General features: G+C 41.4%; 1 protein-coding gene across 1 annotated transcript in view; it reads left to right on the top strand.

Moving 5' to 3' along the window:
- The window catches only part of REV3L (REV3 like, DNA directed polymerase zeta catalytic subunit), a 154,621-nt gene that overhangs the window by 26,364 nt on the left and 109,458 nt on the right, over positions 1–18,799 (top strand). The window contains exons 2-5 of the mRNA XM_060238202.1: positions 6,416–6,605; positions 9,908–9,982; positions 12,725–12,885; positions 17,884–17,980. Of these exons, the coding sequence (XP_060094185.1) occupies positions 6,416–6,605; positions 9,908–9,982; positions 12,725–12,885; positions 17,884–17,980 (523 nt within the window). The remainder of the gene's footprint in view (positions 1–6,415; positions 6,606–9,907; positions 9,983–12,724; positions 12,886–17,883; positions 17,981–18,799) is intronic.

Genomic DNA, 18,799 nt, shown 5'->3' with positions numbered 1-18,799 from the left:
CAGGCCATCCTGCCTCTTATTCCCAGGAATTCCTGGATGGCTTCCCTAGATCTTCAGGACGCTTACTTCCATGTGACAATCCGACCTCATCATCGGAAGTATCTGCGATTCACCATGGGACAAGACCACTTCCAGTACGTATCCCTACCCTTTGGCCTCTCCACCGCGCCAAGGGTATTCACCAAGTGTATGGCGGTGGTGGCAGCGGCCCTCAGGCTTCGAGACATCACAGTCTTCCCATATATCGACGACTGGCTTCTCATAGCACCGACTCAGCGTCGTTTGCAGAGCAATATCAACACAACGCTCTCTCTTCTCAATTCCCTGGGGCTTTGTGTGAACACATCCAAATCCCATCTCGAGCCTACTCAGGACATCAAGTTTATAGGGGCTCTCCTCCGCACTTCTCTCCACCGTGCTTTCCTCCCCGAGGATCGAGCAATTACTATCATCACCTTAGCCAGGTCAATTCAACGACAACCTTGCCAGTCTGCATTCACAATCCAACGCTTGCTGGGCCTCATGGCCGCCACGACTTCCGTCATCCACTTTGCCAAGCTAAGGATGCGACAACTACAGCTTTGGTTTGTAAGAGCCTACCATCCTCAGTTGCAACCGCAGAGTGTCTTACTCACGGTTCCCCAGAGAGCACTTTCATCCCTCACGTGGTGGACGGTGCCCAGCAATCTCCTTGCGGGCATGCCGTTTCTACCGGCGCCTCCAGTGGCTGTTGTGACAACGGACGCCTCAAAGTGGGGATGGGGAGCCCACTTAGAGGACAAGACCGTCAGAGGCCTTTGGACTCCCTCCGAGAGGGCCATGCACATAAACTGCTTAGAACTGATTGCCGTGCACAGGGCCCTTTTATCCTTTCTCCCACTGATCAACGGAAGGCATGTTCAGATTTCAACGGACAACATGGCAACCGTCTACTATATCAACAAGCAGGGAGGAACCAGGTCTCTCCGGCTTTGCCGTATAGCCGTTTCGCTCTGGGAATGGTGTCTGGAGCACAACATTTACTTGACCGCCGTTCACCTCCCAGGTGTCGACAATGTTCTGGCCGACTCTCTGAGCAGGTTTCGTTTGGACGACCACGAGTGGTCCCTCAATCCGACCTACCTTCGACGCATTTTCAGATGTTTCGGAACACCCATGGTGGATGCCTTTGCTTCCAGGGACAATGCCAAATGCCCACACTATTTTTCGAGAAGGGGGAACGACGCCTTCCTACACAGCTGGACGGGCCCTCTTCACTACATCTTCCCACCAACCCCTCTACTGACTCGGGTACTGATGAAGATCGCACGAGACGGCACGGACTGCATCCTGGTAGCCCCTTGGTGGCCACGGCAACCGTGGTTCACGAGACTTCTCCAGTTATCTCATCACACTTACCGTCGCCTCCCTCTTGTGAGCGACCTCCTGTCCCAAGCCAATGGTCAGATATTGCACCACAATCCTCAGGTACTGGCCTTAACGGCCTGGAGAATTCGACCTCCTACCTCTCCGCAGAGGTAGCCCACGTTATTCTCAACGCAAGGAAGCCCTCCACAAGGCTTTCGTACCAACGTAAATGGAAGCGCTTCTGTTCATTCGCGACTGCTAACCATCTACTTCCAGAGTCAGTACCTCTCAATATGATCCTAGAGTATTTACTTTCTCTACAGAAATCAGGACTCTGTTACTCATCCCTGAAAGTTCATCTGTCTGCCATCTCTGCGTTCCACAATCCGGTAGAGGGCAAAACAGTTTTTTCTCATTCCTTGTCCAAGTCCTTTCTCAAGGGCATGTTGCACCTCAATCCACCCGTTAAACCCCTTGTCCCAACTTGGAGTTTATCCCTAGTTCTTTCCTCGCTTATGAAAGCACCATTTGAACCTATGGCTACCATAGACCTCAGCCTTCTTTCCTGGAAGACAGCATTGCTGATTGCCCTTACCTCTGGCAAACGGGCAAGTGACTTATGCGCCTTCCGCCACGATCCTCCTTACACCATTTTCCACAAGGAAAAGGTTGTCCTGAGACTGGACCCTGCATTCCTTCCTAAAGTTGTCTCCCAGTTCCACTTATCGACTTCAACCTCTCTACCAACCTTTTTCCCCAACCCAACCGACCACGGACAACGGGCCTTGCATTCTCTGGATGCAAGAAGGGCTTTATCTTTCTACCTTGATCGTACACGGCCCTTCCGTAAGGACCCTAATCTGTTTGTGGCATACGGAAACCCTTGCAAGGGACACAAAATCTCTACCCAGAGACTATCTAAATGGGTAGTCAGTGCCATTAGGCTGTGCTACGAACTGGCTAAACAGCCTCTGCCCGAAGGCCTTAAGGCTCACTCTACTAGAGCGGTCTCGACGTCTTCGGCTTTCCTGCACGGCGTCTCCCTAGAGGACATCTGTGCTGCTGCATCGTGGTCCTCTCCTTCCACGTTCGTCTCCCATTATGCGTTGGACGTTCGTGCGAGACGTGATGCCTCCTTCGGCCAAGCGGTCCTCAGATCCATCTTTCACTGAAATGAGGGGTGAGTGCATCCGCTTATGCTCCTATGTCGTACAATCTTTGGTATTGGCCACGTGACTAACTTCTTTCTTTTCCAGCCCCTTCTCCAGGACACTTAGCTGGCTAGTCACCCATGTGTGGGACTGCACAGAGACCACGAAGAAGATAAACAGGTTGCTTACCTGTAACTGATGATCTTCGAGTGGTCATCTGTGCAGTCACACACGCCCACCCAGCCTTCCCCGCTGCTGGCCTTTGGTACTTCTTGCTTAAACCTTTCTAGTCTCACTGCCAGTGGCGGCTGGAAGAAACTGAGTGGAATGGGCGCTCTCCCCCCGCTCCAGGCATGCGCAGTCGCTGCCTGCTCCCCAGGGCGGGAGGAAAGCGCGCCAAAAGACGTTATAAACGAGCTATTGGAGCTCCGAGGTATGGATCCGTTGCCTGCGGCAAGACCCATGTGTGTGACTGCACAGATGACCACTCGAAGATCATCAGTTACAGGTAAGCAACCTGTTTTTACTTGGGCAAAACCTGCCTCCTCCCTCCCCCATGGGTGTTCCAATTCTGAGATGTGTTTGATTCCATCCTACCTGCCTTCCTTGGGCAAGAGACTGCCTTTCCCCTGGGATCCATGGGGCCTTCTAGTTACTTGGGCAAACCCCTGCCCCCCATGGGTTTTCCAGTTCTGACAAGTGATATTGGGGTGACCCAATGCAAAAACCTCAGGATCCATGAGGATCTGTGCTTTGGAAGCATGTTTTTATCAGTATTGTGGCATCACCAAACTGTGGATCCCTGATTTCTGTTCTGCACCTTCTAGCCAAAGCTTCAGAATACAGGAAAATAGCTGTTTTATTGCTGACGCTGTTGAAATTTGGAAGGAACCAAGTGAACACTTAAATGGGTTTCAGGATGCTCAGCATATGTTCAACATTTCTCTTAGGCCCAAAGTTGAGGATTTTGGCCGTGACAGTGCCATCTATTTTATCTCGATTTTGTTCACAAATTGTTGTCAGAATAGGCCAGTTCTTGATACACTGCTCAAAACAGTCCACCACAGAGTTCCATCTAACATCTTGTGGGAGTGTTAGCTTGGTTCCACCCATTCTTTTCAGAGCTGCTGCAGCAAAATGATTGTTATGGAAGTATTTAGCAATATCAATAAGATTCGTTTTTATTTCAGGAGCACTGAAGCCTTTGGCTAGAAGGTGCAGCAAATGAGCACTGCAGCCGTATGTTATCAGCTTTGTATTCCATTCCTGCTCTTCTAAATTTCTTCTCATCTGGGATACATTTGCAGCATTGTCGGTGACCAAACTGCGTACTAGACATTTGAATTTTCGTTCACATGTTATTATAGCTTTTGCTGCCACTTCTTGTAAGTATTCTGCTGTGTGTGCATTTCCTGACGTATCAGTTGTTTGTGCAAGGAAAACTTTCCCTTCTTGTGTTGTTATACAAGCACATACAACTGGATCATTGTGGACATTACTCCACCCATCAAGACTTAAGTTAACAGTTTTACCCTCCAGAGCTGTTGCACATTGCTTGATTTCTCTATCATACACTTTATCCAGCAGTTTCCCTGCAACATCTGTTTTGCTGGGTGGACTGTATCCTGGTCTCAGTGATTGAACCATATTAATTAAGTGTGGGTTCTCAGTCAGATGGAAAGAGGAGTTTGTTGCATAAACAAACTGGGCAATTTTTTCGTCAATTAACTCTTTTTCTAATCTGCTGGTTTTTATCAAAAACCTATGGTGGTTCCAGGTGGGAAGGTTTTTTTCTTTCTTTTAGGTGATATACTGCGGATGTATGATGATGATGTATAAGGTGCAACTGAAATGCTATCCTGGATAGATAACTCTGAAACTGTAGAACAGGAGGATGGTGATCTTGAAGGTGGATAGCTTCCAGAATCCTTCGTGCTGATGATGAATTCCCCTAAACAAAAAAAAAATCAGTGCTGTTATTTTCTTATTTATACAATTTCTGCTTATTGTAACCTTTGCCATGCAGCACTGCCCAAAAAGGAATATTTGCTTTTCTTCATAACTATCAAAATGACAGTAGCATGCTGTAATAATAAGAAATATAATTTTGCTCAAACATGACAATTCAAGGCACTCTTTAAGAAATATGATCAAAGAAAAATGTTTACCAACCTGAAGATGCTGCCTGTTCAAACGTGTTTCTGTTGTCAACTTTATCATAGCACTTCTCATGATGTTGCCTCATTCGGGCTTCCAGGCCTTGCATTTCTTTGTTGGAGTGTTTGCATTTTGCACGCATGCCTGCCTTACCAATAGGTAGAGGAACTTCATTAAAATATTCCCAAACTGGGTCTCTTTTACGGCTTGCTGCCATTATAGGTTTTCTCCTCCAGGGAAAGAATAATGTGATAAACCTCGGGTTATACATACAAAAGTTCCAAAGTCTTGTGGAGTAGTTTCACAAGTAGCTCTTGTGGAGTAGCTCAAAAAGTTTCACTTTCATTTTTAGTGCTTGCCCCTCCCTCCTCACACTTAAGTTTCTTCTTGTACAGATCTATTCCACTCCAAGCAATCTTTTTCTATTCATTGAATTTTCTGAAACTTAGCACTGGAGAGCCAGTTTTGTGTAGTGGTTAAGTGTGCGGACTCTTATCTGGGAGAACCGGGTTTGATTCCCCACTCTTCCACTTCCACCTGCATGGCCTTGGGTCAGCCATAGCTCTGGCAGAGGTTGTCCTTGAAAGGGCAGCTGCTGTGAGAGCCCTCTCCAGCCCCACCCACCTCACAGGGTTTCTGTTGTGGGGGAGGAAGGTAAAGGAGATTGTGAGCCAGTCTGAGACTTTTCGGAGTGGAGGGCGGGATATAAATCCAATATCTTCTTTAACGGGTTGATTTTGTGTACATAGGTTTGTAGAACAATGAGATTAAGGTATTTTTCTCAACTCTGTTCATTTTATAACATTTTTGCTGTGTAGAAGAGGCATATGATCTCTGCAGACACAAGTTACAGTTTTGAGAACTGCAAAACCAAGCATCTGTGTTCTGTGATAATATCTTGTAGACAGAGAAACTGCCTAGTAATCTTACAGAAACCTCGGGAAGAGCATGACATTGTGAATGGATTAATAGAATTTATTACCCAAAAATTTAAACATGGCATGAATATACAGCCTTATGCTTCAGAATTAAAAGTTCTTATTTGATGATGGAATAACTTTTGGATGATAATATTTTTCCTCAAAAAGCATTTTATTTTAAAAAAATCCAATTTAAATATTTAAAAAAACAATTTAAAAAAAATCATTGATTTTTATCCACCCTGACTACAGGTGTTCTGGAACTGGATTGCCAGGGGACAGAGTGAATTACCAGCCTCTGGGACAAGCACAATTGTCCTGGGACTGAATTGCCAGGGGGCAGAGTGGATTGCCAACTTCTGGGACTATCACAGGTGTTCTGGGACTGGATTGCCACAGGGCAGAGTGGATTGCCAGCCCCTGAGACTAGCACAGGTGTTATGGGATGGGATTGCCAGTGAGCAGGGTGAATTGCCGGCCCCTGGGACTAGCACAGGTGTTCTGGAACGTATTCCTAGTTTACATATTAAAAAATCTTGAAAGTGTTGTATAGGTTTGCAGTTTATATAGAAGTTTTCTAATGCTGTAGAAATGTCTTAGAAAAAATCATAATACACATTTTAAATAAAACTGTCTTTCAGTTCACTCATTTGAAAAGAGAAAATGCTTCATTTATTTTAGTGCTCCTTGAAATTTCCTAATTTTTCCATCTGAAGAATAGAAAAAATTCCTTATTGTTTGGCAATTACTATTATAGATTTTCCTTAGCAACTTGTAAGAGGAGATGACTTTCTGGGCCTTTCTCTTTGACTGAAATATCGAACTTCTTTCCTCTTGTAGGTCAGAAGACTTGTCTTCACTTACATGGTATCTTTCCTTATCTATATGTTCCCTATGATGGCTATGGGGAACAACCAGAACATTTTCTTCGTCACTTGGCATTCAGCATTGACAGAGCACTCAATATAGCCTTAGGAAACCCGTCCTCTTCTATTCAGCATGTGTTCAAAGTGTCTCTAGTATATGGGATGTAAGTACTATTTTGTTACAACTCTTTGACTTGATCTGTCTTTTTTTATACTAACTTTGAAAAACATATTTGCTGTTCAAGGTTTAAAACATTGTTAAATGAAAAGGGGGGTTGGGGGCTGGGCTGCACATCCAGTGTCCTTTTTAGGGGTCTGGGTAAAAGTCGGATCTACACGGATCTTCATGAATTCATATGATTTTTACATTGAAATGAAATCAAACCACTTTAATCCTGTAGATTCTGTCTTAGACTATAGGCAGGACCACAAAAATCATGCCTCCACGAATTCGTGGCGCCTCAGCAGTGCAAAAACTGGCTTCCAAAGCACGGATCCTCATGAATTCATATGATTTTTATGGTGAAATGAAATCAAACCACCATCATGTTGTAGATCCTCTCTTAGACTATAGGCAGCACCAGAAAAATCATGCCTCCACGAATTGGTGGCGCCACAGCACTGAAAAAACATGTTTCCAAACCACGGATCCTCATGGATCCTCATGATTTTTGCTTTGGGCCACCACAAGATAACCAGCCAATCACATATCATGTCCATGGGCAGATGTTGGACCACAGAAATCATGGATCCACGGCTTCGTAGCAGCACCAGGGACCAAAAACTTACTTTTGGACCACGGATCCTCATGGATCTATGTGATTTTTGCTTCGGATCCCCCCAAGCCCTCCATCCAGTCACATATCATGTCCATGGGCACAGTTTACACCACAGAAATCATGGATCCACCGTTTCGTTGCAGCGCCAGGGACCAAAAACTTGCTTTTGGACCACGGATCCTCATGGATCCACGTGATTTTTGCCTTGGATCCCCCCAAGCCATCCATCCAGTCATATATCATGTCCATGGGCACAGTTTACACCACAGAAATCATGGATCCACGGCTTCGTGGTAGCGCCAGGGACCAAAAACTTGCTTTTGGACCACGGATCCTCATGGATCCACATGATTTTTGCCTTGGATCCCTCCAAGCCATCCATCCAGTCATATATCATGTCCATGGGCACAGCTTACACCACAGAAATCATGGATCCACGGCTTCGTGGCAGCGCCAGGGACCAAAAACGTGCTTTTGGACCACGGATCCTCATGGATCCACATGAAATCATGAGGATCCGTGGTCCAAAAGCAAGTTTTTGGTCCCTGGCGCTGCCACGAAGCCGTGGATCCATGATTTCTGTGGTGTAAGCTGTGCCCATGGACATGATATATGACTGGATGGATGGCTTGGGGGGATCCAAGGCAAAAATCATGTGGATCCATGAGGATCCGTGGTCCAAAAGCAAGTTTTTGGTCCCTGGCGCTACCACGAAGCCGTGGATCCATGATTTCTGTGGTGTAAACTGTGCCCATGGACATGATATATGACTGGATGGATGGCTTGGGGGGATCCAAGGCAAAAATCACGTGGATCCATGAGGATCCGTGGTCCAAAAGCAAGTTTTTGGTCCCTGGCGCTGCCACGAACACATGGATCCACGATTTCTGTGGTGCAACATCTGCCCATGGACATGATATGTGATTGGCTGGTTATCTTGGGGTGGGCCAAAGCAAAAATCATGAGGATCCATGAGGATCCGTGGTTTGGAAACATGTTTTTTCAGTGCTGTGGCGCCACCAATTCGTGGAGGCATGATTTTTCTGGTGCTGCCTATGGTCTAAGACAGGATCTACAACATAATGGTGGTTTGATTTCATTTCTCCATAAAAATCATATGAATTCATGAGGATCCGTGCTTTGGAAGCCAGTTTTTGCATTGCTGAGGCGCCACGAATTCGTGGAGGCATGATTTTTGTGGTCCTGCCTATAGTCTAAGACAGGATCTATAGGATTAAAGTGGTTTGATTTCATTTCAATATAAAAATCATATGAATTCATGAAGATCCGTGTAGATCCGACTTTTACCTTTTTCCCTTTTTAGTGCTGCAAGACATGCTTGGTTTTATAAGGGCTGTTTTAAGTTCTATCCCATCAGCACAAAAGCTTTTTCTGCTTTTTAAAAATTAGATGTGTATATTTTGAAGAGTTGTATTAACTGCAGCTTCATCTTGCTTATGAATGCATCAATTGCAACTATGCATTGGATTAACAGGACCTAATTTCTCTTTCACTAGAAATACTTAGAGATGTGAAGGCCCGGAAAAAAACCGGAAAAATTTGGAAAAAAAACCTGCTTTCTTCCGTTTTTTTCCTGAAGCCTTTTTTTTTTCAAATTTTTTTTTAAAATAAAATAAATTGATTATGGGGCGTTTTATTTTAACATGATGAATGAAATATTTTAAGACAAGGTGTTCAGATATTTTTTCAAATCATTTCTAAAAAATATGTATATCAGATTATTCTAATTTCTATGCACTGAGGACAAACAAGTCATGACCATTCATTGAAACTTAGTCCTACACTCCTTTCTATACACTCCCCCCTCTTCAATTCTTTTTATGAGAATGAGTTTTTTATTTTTATTTAATACTATTGAGAGGAAATATAAATAATTGTTACTTCTGAATTTTTAAAAATTGTTTTGTGGAGGTTTTTTTGTCTGTTCCATATAAACTAGTAAACAGGAGATTGTTGCTCCATTTGTTCCAGTTACAAATAAATATTATTTTAAAAGTAAATTCTGTTTGTAATAATTGTTTGTATACATTATATTTTTAATATGCTAGTTGTGATAATTTCATGCCAAGTAAAATTGTCCATAGTCATATTTTATGTTCCTAAAGTAACAGAATGACTTTCAATCTGGAAAAGGAAAAAAAGTGCTAATTTAGCATTTTTTTTTCAATTTTTCTGACAATTTCTGTTTTTTCTGAGCTTCAGAATTTTTGGAAATTTTACATCTCTAGTAATACCATATGGGACATGCTCATTATTTTGGCAAAACATGAAACTACCCTGAGAAGGCTGCAAGTGAATATAGTGGGATCTTAAAAGCATTATAAACTTTAGACCTAATTATTTTCTAATTTGGCTGTAAAACAGAAATCTTACTCAGTTTTTAAAATAAACTTCATTTAACCTAATCTGTCTGAAGATCATTTTAAGCTCTTCTACTCTTATAGTCTGTATAGTAATCGGTAGTATTCTGTTACTTGGCCCTTAGATTAACTAGCAAGTGACTAATTATAGTGGACAAGGAAGCATCTAGAACCAAAACTCAATGGAAGTTCTAATGTGCAGGATTCCCATACATGTGGTTAACTGTATGCGCATATGTACCCATCGCTCATAATAACTTTCTATCAAAAGCATATATCAATGCTTGTTGGATATTTGTTTTCCAGGCCTTTTTATGGTTACCATGAAAAGGAAAGACAGTTCATGAAGATCTACCTTTACAATCCTGCTATGGTGAAAAGGTAATCAAACACCTGTTTTTGTTAATGAAGAACATTTTCCTATAGACTACTGTAATAGACTTTATTAGAGGCTGCTTTTAAGAGCTGTTCAGAATGCTGTAGCCTATCTGCTGATAGGTAGGTGGAAATATATATACAGCCAGTTCAGCACCAACTCTGCTGGATGCTGGTGAACTTCCAAATTAATGATCGAATCCTTAGTGTCTTAAGCCGGTATATATTTAGAGAGTGCCTCTTGCAATATGAAGCGATTCACCTTTAAAGTAGAGAATTCAAGAGTCTGCTGTAGCGTAGCTACCTTCCCCTAAGGAAGCTAGAATACTTAGTGAGTTCTCTGAAATTATTTCCCTCAAGATTTGTTTTTGTTGTTTTCCCTTCTGGTTTTTATACTCTTATGCCAGTCTAATTTATGTTTAAAAACCTTTGTTTTGGGGCTGAGAGGAACCTGTTGTTGGACTCTGAATGACTCTTATATTTTATTGATTATTTTTACTTATTTAAAAATTTTTAATGTCACCTTTCCACCCAGTTAAGGGTCCCCAAGGTGAGGAAATGTCAAAGCATTCAAATAAAATTTGAAAATGCATATATAAAAAACAGTTTCACAAAACAGGAAGGAGGGTCACTCAGGGTCATTGAAGGAATATTTGATGCATAGTAGATTTGTTGTTTTGATTTTGTATATATGTTTTTAACTATGCTGCAGATGTCTTGAGTTATTGTGGGAATTGGGGTAAAAATGCTTTTAATACATGTAAACAAACTGATAAAGCATTATTTATGTTCAAATGGGAGACAAGATTGTGGGATGACAGTATAGTTACATATCTATAGTATGGGCAAATAAACTGGTACTGCTAAGACTTGCTGTTTATTAGGGAAGCAACATAGTAAAAAATCTCTCTCAGGAGGGTAAGAGTATACTTTAATAGGTGTATCTCTCAAAGAATGTTAACTTATAGATTATACCTATACATCTATAGATGTTTGGGTAAAACTGAATAGATAGAATTGCGCCAAATGTTCTCTGATTGTGAGTTTAGATATTCACTCCAACATAGCACATTTGATGAAAAAAATACTTATATTGCAGGGGGAAAAATACTTATTTTGTCAAAAATTTGCATTTCTTCTTCTGGCAGGTGCTGTTGGTGCCTTTTTCCTTTGTACTCACACTTTCAAACCTCATTTGCCAATACCGCTTTTGAATTTGTTTAGCTTTAATTATATGTATGTATGATCAGTGTGAGCAAATGTGGCAGAGGTCTGTTAAGTCAAAGAAAAGAAGTATTCGCTTATTCTGCCTCCAAAAGATTGAAGGCAGTCAGGAAGATAGTATGGGGAAACTTATCTCCTTGGCCTGGACCCACCAGAGCATTTAAGTGGACCAGAGGATTTCCAGCCAGGGGTTACAATTTTCTTGCCTCCCCCCACCACTGCAGCCTAAAATTTCCTTATTGGGGAACAGGTGAACCCTCCAGGAGCAGCATTTTCAGAGGCATTTTGGGCTGCAGTGGGAGGAAGAGAGAAAACCACATTCCATGGGCATGTTACCCCCGGTAAATGCTCCAGTAGATCTAAACTAGTGATTGCAATTTCCACTTAAATACCTAATTTGCAGATTTTCCAACATTGTGATTAGTTTGTGGGGGGTTTTCTAGTGTGTAGTTTTAAGGATTTTGTTTTTATACATTTGGATATCTGTACAAGATTGCCATAGTTCTTTCCAGAGCAGCAACAGTATTCAGTTCTGTGGACACAATCTCTTTAAAATAATGAAACCTCTTATTTATATATGTTAGTGATCTTAATTTTAGCTTTAGTGGCCAGAATTTTGTGGCCAAGTTTGCAGATGACACTAAATTGTTCAGGGTGGTGAGAACCAGAGAGGATTGTGAGGCACTCCCAAGGGATCTGCTGAGGCTGATGAGGTTCAACATGGCAGATGAGGTTCAGTGTGGCCAAGTGCAAAGTAATGCACATTGGGGCCAAGAATCCCAGCTACAAATACAAGTTGTTGGGGGTGTGAACTGGCAGAGACTGACCAAGAGAGAGATCTTGGGGTCGTGGTAGATAACTCACTGAAAATGTAAAGACAGTGTGCGATAGCAATAAAAAAGGCCAATGCCATGCTGGGAATTATTAGGAAGGGAATTGAAAACAAATCAGCCAGTATCATAATGCCCTGTATAAATCGATGGTGCAGTCTCATTTGGAATACTGTGTACAATTCTGGTCACCGCACCTCAAAAAGGATATTATAGCATTGGAAAAAGTGCAGAAAAGGGCAACTAGAATGATTAAAGGTTTGGAACACTTTCCCTATGAAGAAAGGTTTAAACATTTGGGGCTCTTTAGCTTGGAGAAACGTTGACTGCGAGGTAACATGATAGAGGTTTACAAGATTATGCACTGTCTCGACATTTTTAGTGAGCTATCTACCACAACTCCAAGATCTCTCTTTTGGTCAGTCTCCGCCAGTTCACAACCCATCAGCTTGTATTTATAGTTAGGATTTTTGGCTCCAGTGTGTGCATTACTTTGCATTTGGTCATGTTGAACCTCATTTGCCATGTTGATGCCCACTCGCCCAGCCTCAACAGATCCCTTTGGAGTCCCTCACAATCCTCTCTGGTTCTCAACACCATGAACAATTTAGTTTCATCTGCAAACTTAGCCACTTTACTGCTTACTCCCAACTAACATGGTAACTTATTTCTCACTGTTTTATTATGGTTATAGAGTATGCGATCTTCTGCAAGGCGGAGCCATAATGAATAAATTTTACCAACCTCATGAAGCTCATATTCCCTACCTCCTCCAGCTGTTTATAGATTACAACTTGTATGGAATGAATTTAATAAACTTGGCTGCTGTGAAGTTCAGAAAGACAAAGAAAAAAGGTATGTATGAAGTCCAATTGGTAAAGAACATTTTAAACATCTCTTCTATAGACTTTACTTCATATAAACTACTGAGGCTAATAACCTCTGCCTTTGTAATAACTGATGTATATTCCATACTGTTATTTATAGTTAATATCATTTGATGTGAAAACAGATGAAAAGGAGCACTTGGGGCTTTTGTGGGGCGGGGGGAGCATCACAAAATTGAAAACAAATATGCACCACTTGAATTCTGTTAGTGTCATTTCTCTAAGGTGTGAAAGACATAAAACTAGATCTAACAAAGCAGGTAGTGGATCATACTATTTACTTTATTTATACCCCACCTTTCTCCAAAGTGGGGACCCAAAGATGGCAGAGTGGGAATTCAAATCTGGTTCTCCTGGATCCTAGTCTAGTACTCTTAACTTTACACCATGCTGGCTCTGCAGCCATTCTCCTTTCTGCTTCCCAGAAAATGTTGCTCCTCTGCTTCATAAAATGTACCATGGGTTTAAGCCCATTTTGTGAAGCACAAAAGTATGCTTAATGATCTGTTGTGGAAAAAAGCTTTTTCAAAGTTGTATTTGTGCAAAATAGAGGAGGGCAAAATATTGATTCCAGACCCCCTTCCTTCAATGAACAGTTCCTGGGGGACTTCTAGCAACATATACAGCAGAGGAGTGAAATCAACTTAGAATCAAAGAGTTAGAAGGGGACACCCAGGGCCATCTAATCCCCTCCCCCTGCACAATGCAGGAAATTCACAGATACCTCCCCCTAAATTCACAGGATCTGCATTGCTGTCAGATGGCCATCTAGCCTCTGTTTAAAAACCTCCAAAGAAGGAGAGTTCTTCCTAATGTTGAGCCAGAAACTCTTTTGATGTAATTTCAACCCATTGGTTCTGGTCCTATTTTCTGGCACCATCCTCTATATGACAGTTCTTCAAGTAGTTGAAGATGGTGATCATATCACCTCTCAGCTGCCTCCTCTCCAGGCTAAACATCCCCAGCTCTTTCAGCCTTTCCTCATAGGACTTGGTTTCCAACCCCATCACCGTCTTCATCACTCTCCTCTGGACCCGTTCCAGCTTGTCTATATCCTTCTTAAAATGTAGTACCCAAAACAGAACACAATACTCCAGGTGAGGTCTTACCAGATCAGAGCAAAACGATACCATCACTTCACGTGATCTGGACAATATACTTCTGTTGATACAGCCCAAAATTACATTTGTCTTTTTAGCTACCACATCACACTGTTAACTAATGTTCAGCGTATGGTCCACTAAGACCCCTATATCCTTTTCACACACGCTACTGCCTAGACAAATCTCTCCCATCCTGCAACTATGCATTGGATTTTTCCTACCTAAATGCAGAACTTTACATTTATCCCTGTTAAAATTCATTTTATTGGTTTCAGCCCAGTTTTCCAGCCTGTCAAAATCATTCTGTATCTTGTTTTTGTCTTCTACTGTGTTAGCAACCCCACCCAATCTAGTATCATTGGCAGATTTAATAAGCATTCCCTCTATTCCTTCATCCAAATCATTGATAAAGATGTTGAACAAAACAGACCCCAGGACAGATCCTTGAGGCACTCCAATTGACACTCCTCTCCAAGAAGATGAGAAACCATTCACAAACACACTTTGGATACGATCTGTCAACTAGTTATAGATCCACCTAACGACAGCAGGAATCAAACCACATTTTACCAACTTGTCAACAAGGATAGTATGTGAAACTTTTATCAAAATTTACTGAAATCAAGATAAACTATATCTACAGCGTTTCCCTGATCAGCAAGGTAGTAACTTTCTAAAAAAGAGAGATAAGGCTAGTCTGACATGACTTGTTCTTGCGAAACCCATGCTGGCTCTCAATAATCACAGTAATTCTTCTTAAATGTTCCAGGATTGACTGTTTGATGATATGTTCTAAAAATTTTTCCAGGTATAGACGCCAAGCTGGCGGGTTGATGGTTACCTGGATCCTTCTTCCCCCCCCTTGTAAATGGGGACAACATTTGCCCGCCTCCAATCTTCTGGCACTTTTCCTGTTCTCCAAGAATTCTCGAAAATAATTGGCAGAGGCTCAGAAATTACAACTGCAAGCTTTTAGTACCCTTGGATGCAGTTCATCTGGCCCTGAGGACTTTGTTTCGTTTAAAGAAACTATGTGTTTATGTACTACCCCTATGCTGATCTTAGGTTGCAACTCCCTTCTCTCACTAGAGCCAGTTTGGTGTAGTGGTTAAGTGTGCGGACTCTTATCTGGGAGAACCGGGTTTGATTCCCCACTCCTCCACTTGTACCTGCTGGAATGGCCTTGGGTCAGCCATAGCTCTGGCAGAGGTTGTCCTTGAAAGGGCAGCTGCTGTGAGAGCCCTCTGCAGCCCCACCCACCTCACAGGGTTTCTGTTGTGGGGGAGGAAGGTAAAGGAGATTGTGAGCCGCTCTGAGACTCTTCGGAGTGGAGGGCGGGATATAAATCCAATATCTTCTCTTCTCTTCTTCTTCTTCTTCACTATATGTTCTGTTTTTGCCATGTTGAGCACTGTTTCCCTCAGAAGAGAGGACTGAGGAAAATTAGGAATTGAGCAGTTTCCTCTCTTCATTACCTATTACAATTTCACTTTCCTGTCCATGTAGTGGGTCTACCAATTTCTTGCTCTTTTTCTTACTCTGAACATAAGAAAATAACCCTTTTTTGTTGATTTTAGCGTCTTTGGCTAGCCTCATACTGAGCTTTAGCTTTTCTAACTCTCTACAAGCACTGGTTTTTCATTTATATTCATCCTTGGTTATAAGGCCCTCCCATTTTCTAAAGGAGTCTTTTTAATTTCTCAAGTCTTTAGAGAGCTGTTTATGGAGCCACCTTGGCTTCTTTAGTCTTCTCTCATTTTTTCGTCTCATAGGAATCATCTGTGATTGTGCTTTCAATATTTAATTTTTAAGAAACTCCCACCCCTCATGAGAACCTCCTTCTTCTGAAGTATTTCTGACCATGGGATTTTACCTAGCATAGTTCTAAGTTTGTCAAAGTTTGCCTTTCTGAAGTTCAACCTCTATGTCTGACTACATATAGCTTTTTGCTTCCCTAAGACTGTAAATTCCAAAATCACATGGTCACTACCTCCCAGGGTGTACACAGTTTCCACCTCATCAACCAATTCTTCCTTGTTGGTGAGAATCAAGTCCAAAATAGCAAATCCTTGTTTCCTTCTCCACTTTCTGGACAAGGAAGTTGTCAGCAAGATAAGTCAGAAATTTGACCTTTTGTATTTAGCAGAATTGGACTTCCAGCAGATGTCCAGGTGATTGAAATCTCCCATGATCACTGTGTCCCTTAAGCTTAGGTAGTTTAAGCTGATTTAAGCTTAGATGGTTTAAACTATCTATCTTATTTGAAACATTGTATGATCCAATCAATGAAGTACAATTCAGAGACCAGGAGGAGCAGAAAAGTCACTAAATTTTAATTTCATAGTCAGCTTTTAAAATCTTATTCTATATCCTAATGCCTGCCTTTTAACTCCGGTTCTGTTCTACCAGTATTCTACCAAGTGGAAAGGATTACACTGCAGCTTTTGCTGTGTCCCTTGTATGTTCCAGTAGTATGAATCCCCTGTCCACAGTGAACCAGAGGCAGTCTATAGGAGTAGAGGTGTACTCATGCTGAAGCAAACACTAGAACTTGTGGCTTGAAAATGCAACTCACTGGCTTCTTCCGCCCTTCCAGCATGACAGGTGACTGGAATGCAGCATATCTTACATTGACAAAGAGTTAGCCATCACTGCTCTTTGCGTCATGTTTTTATATTTACAAGATAGTGGAGAATTTTGTTTCCACTCTTCTCCTGCCTGCTTGTTCTTTGGACACTGCTGGTGAGTTCTGATCATCTCTGAGAAGGCAGTGCTGTGAGCCTGAGACCACAGAACCATGTGACTAGCCCTCTCTCATGATTAACATTTTTGGGTCGAGAGAAAGCTAGTCCAAGCTGCCATGTAAGGAGAGAGGTGGGAAAACCACATTTTGTGCCCACATAAAAGATCACCTGGAAGATCACCTGATCTGTCACAAATCCTCTGTGGCCTTTACACCATACCTTCTTCACTTCAAAACTGTCATCTGCAAAATGGAGAAATTACTGGCTTAGTTTGCAGGACTGTTGTAAGAATTACTGCGATAATTATTTTATGTAGAGCGGTTTGAACATTGGACTTTGGAAGTGCTACACAAAAATTAAATCACTGTTCCTCATCAGCCTTCTCTTTTTCTCATAAAGTTGAAAGCTTCCTTTGAGGTTTTTGGGGCAAATCCACAGTTAGGAGAAAATTGCATCTTGCTCCTGTTGCTGGGTCCTTAGTGTCAGTGTGAGCAAAGATTAACCTCCTATTCTGTGGGGGGGAGGGGAATGCAACTTGAAATACTGATAGTTACTTCACTAGGGTCTAATCGACATATCTGCATAACTGAAGGATGAATGAACTAGGTTAGGTGTCAGGAATAAGCATGTGTTACTATACAAGGCAATAAAATTTGGGAGCCTGAACCTCAAAAGTATTTTCTCTGTGTACAAGCATGTGTGTGTTGGTGATGCTGGATTATGTTATTCTTATGCTGCTTCCTGTATTCCTTAATGTTAAAAAAAATTTTTTTAATGAAGATAACAAGAAGTAAACAGATCCATTGGTATAGTTCCTTTCATGACTTCAAGCACGTCTCCATGAACAGATTTCTAAAGAACACTGTATTTTCTTCTCTAGGCTAGACAGTGTTTACTTTTATAACATAATACTACCTTCATTCTTACTCTGCAAGTGGAATTTATTTCTTTATTTAAAATATATACTTTTTCTGTCATGCACCTAAAGCTATTATATATTGAATGTGTAGTTCAAGGAATGATACAAGAATGCTATTACAAAACTGCAGTATTTAAAGTAGTATCGTAAATTAATATAATTAGAAGTACTGGAAAGTGTTTTTGTTTTTTTCTTTGTAGGTTATTCATTGGATGACACTGAATGTGTTAGAGATCATTTATCAGGACGTTCAACTACTAGTGCCATTCTTCGATGGGAAGATAATCAAATACCAAGGTTGGCATATCCGGAGACTTTTTAAAAAAATCAGAGTTGTAAATACAGATTTGTATTAAATTAAATGATACAAATTTGATTATCATTCTTAAACATGCCTGTTGTTTACTTTAATCAAAAGCTTTTATTGATTGGTTAATTAAGGAAACAAATCTTAAACAGTGGGAATAATATTAAAATATATACTTCATTTTTGAAGCCATATTGGCTCTGCTGTGATTCTGTAATAAAACTATAAAATACAAAAGGTAATTAATACTTAAAGTAACCCTTTTTTCTTACAGTGGACTAGTATACTGTACTTAATATCAATTAACAGAAAGAGGATTGCCCTCATCCTCCCTTTTCTGGAACAAATTTGCCATACTGTATAAACCAATGTTGAGCATTTTTTTAGAAATTGGATTTAGAAAAGGATTTAATGGAGGTACACACAGTTCTGTGGGCCTACTCATGATCTTTTCTAGTGCAGTACTATGAACACATTCCTGGGAATAAGGCCAACTGACTAGGTGGGATTCTGAGTGGATCTGCCTAGAATTGCTCTTTTTGTTGTGAAAGATTCTGAGCAACAAGTTTCTGCTTCTGCAGTAATATTCTGGCAAAATAAAAAGAAAGAAAAGTACTCAACATTTTGATCATCAGTGATCAGAAGTCCCTTGGCAAAGCCTTTTACTGTGGTTATGTAGAGAGGGAGGGCATGCAAAGAACAAATACAGTACAAAAACTGCACAACTGTATACAGAAGATGATGGTGGATTTCTCACTAGGTTTGTTCAGGGTAGAGGGCCCTTTTGCTCCCAGTGCTTCTCTTGGATC

Source organism: Heteronotia binoei, chromosome 1, assembly GCF_032191835.1.
Source record: "Heteronotia binoei isolate CCM8104 ecotype False Entrance Well chromosome 1, APGP_CSIRO_Hbin_v1, whole genome shotgun sequence".
NCBI lineage: Eukaryota > Metazoa > Chordata > Lepidosauria > Squamata > Gekkonidae > Heteronotia > Heteronotia binoei.
The sequence above is the reverse complement of the archived record's forward strand: the minus strand, read 5'-3'. Positions and strand labels throughout refer to the sequence as shown.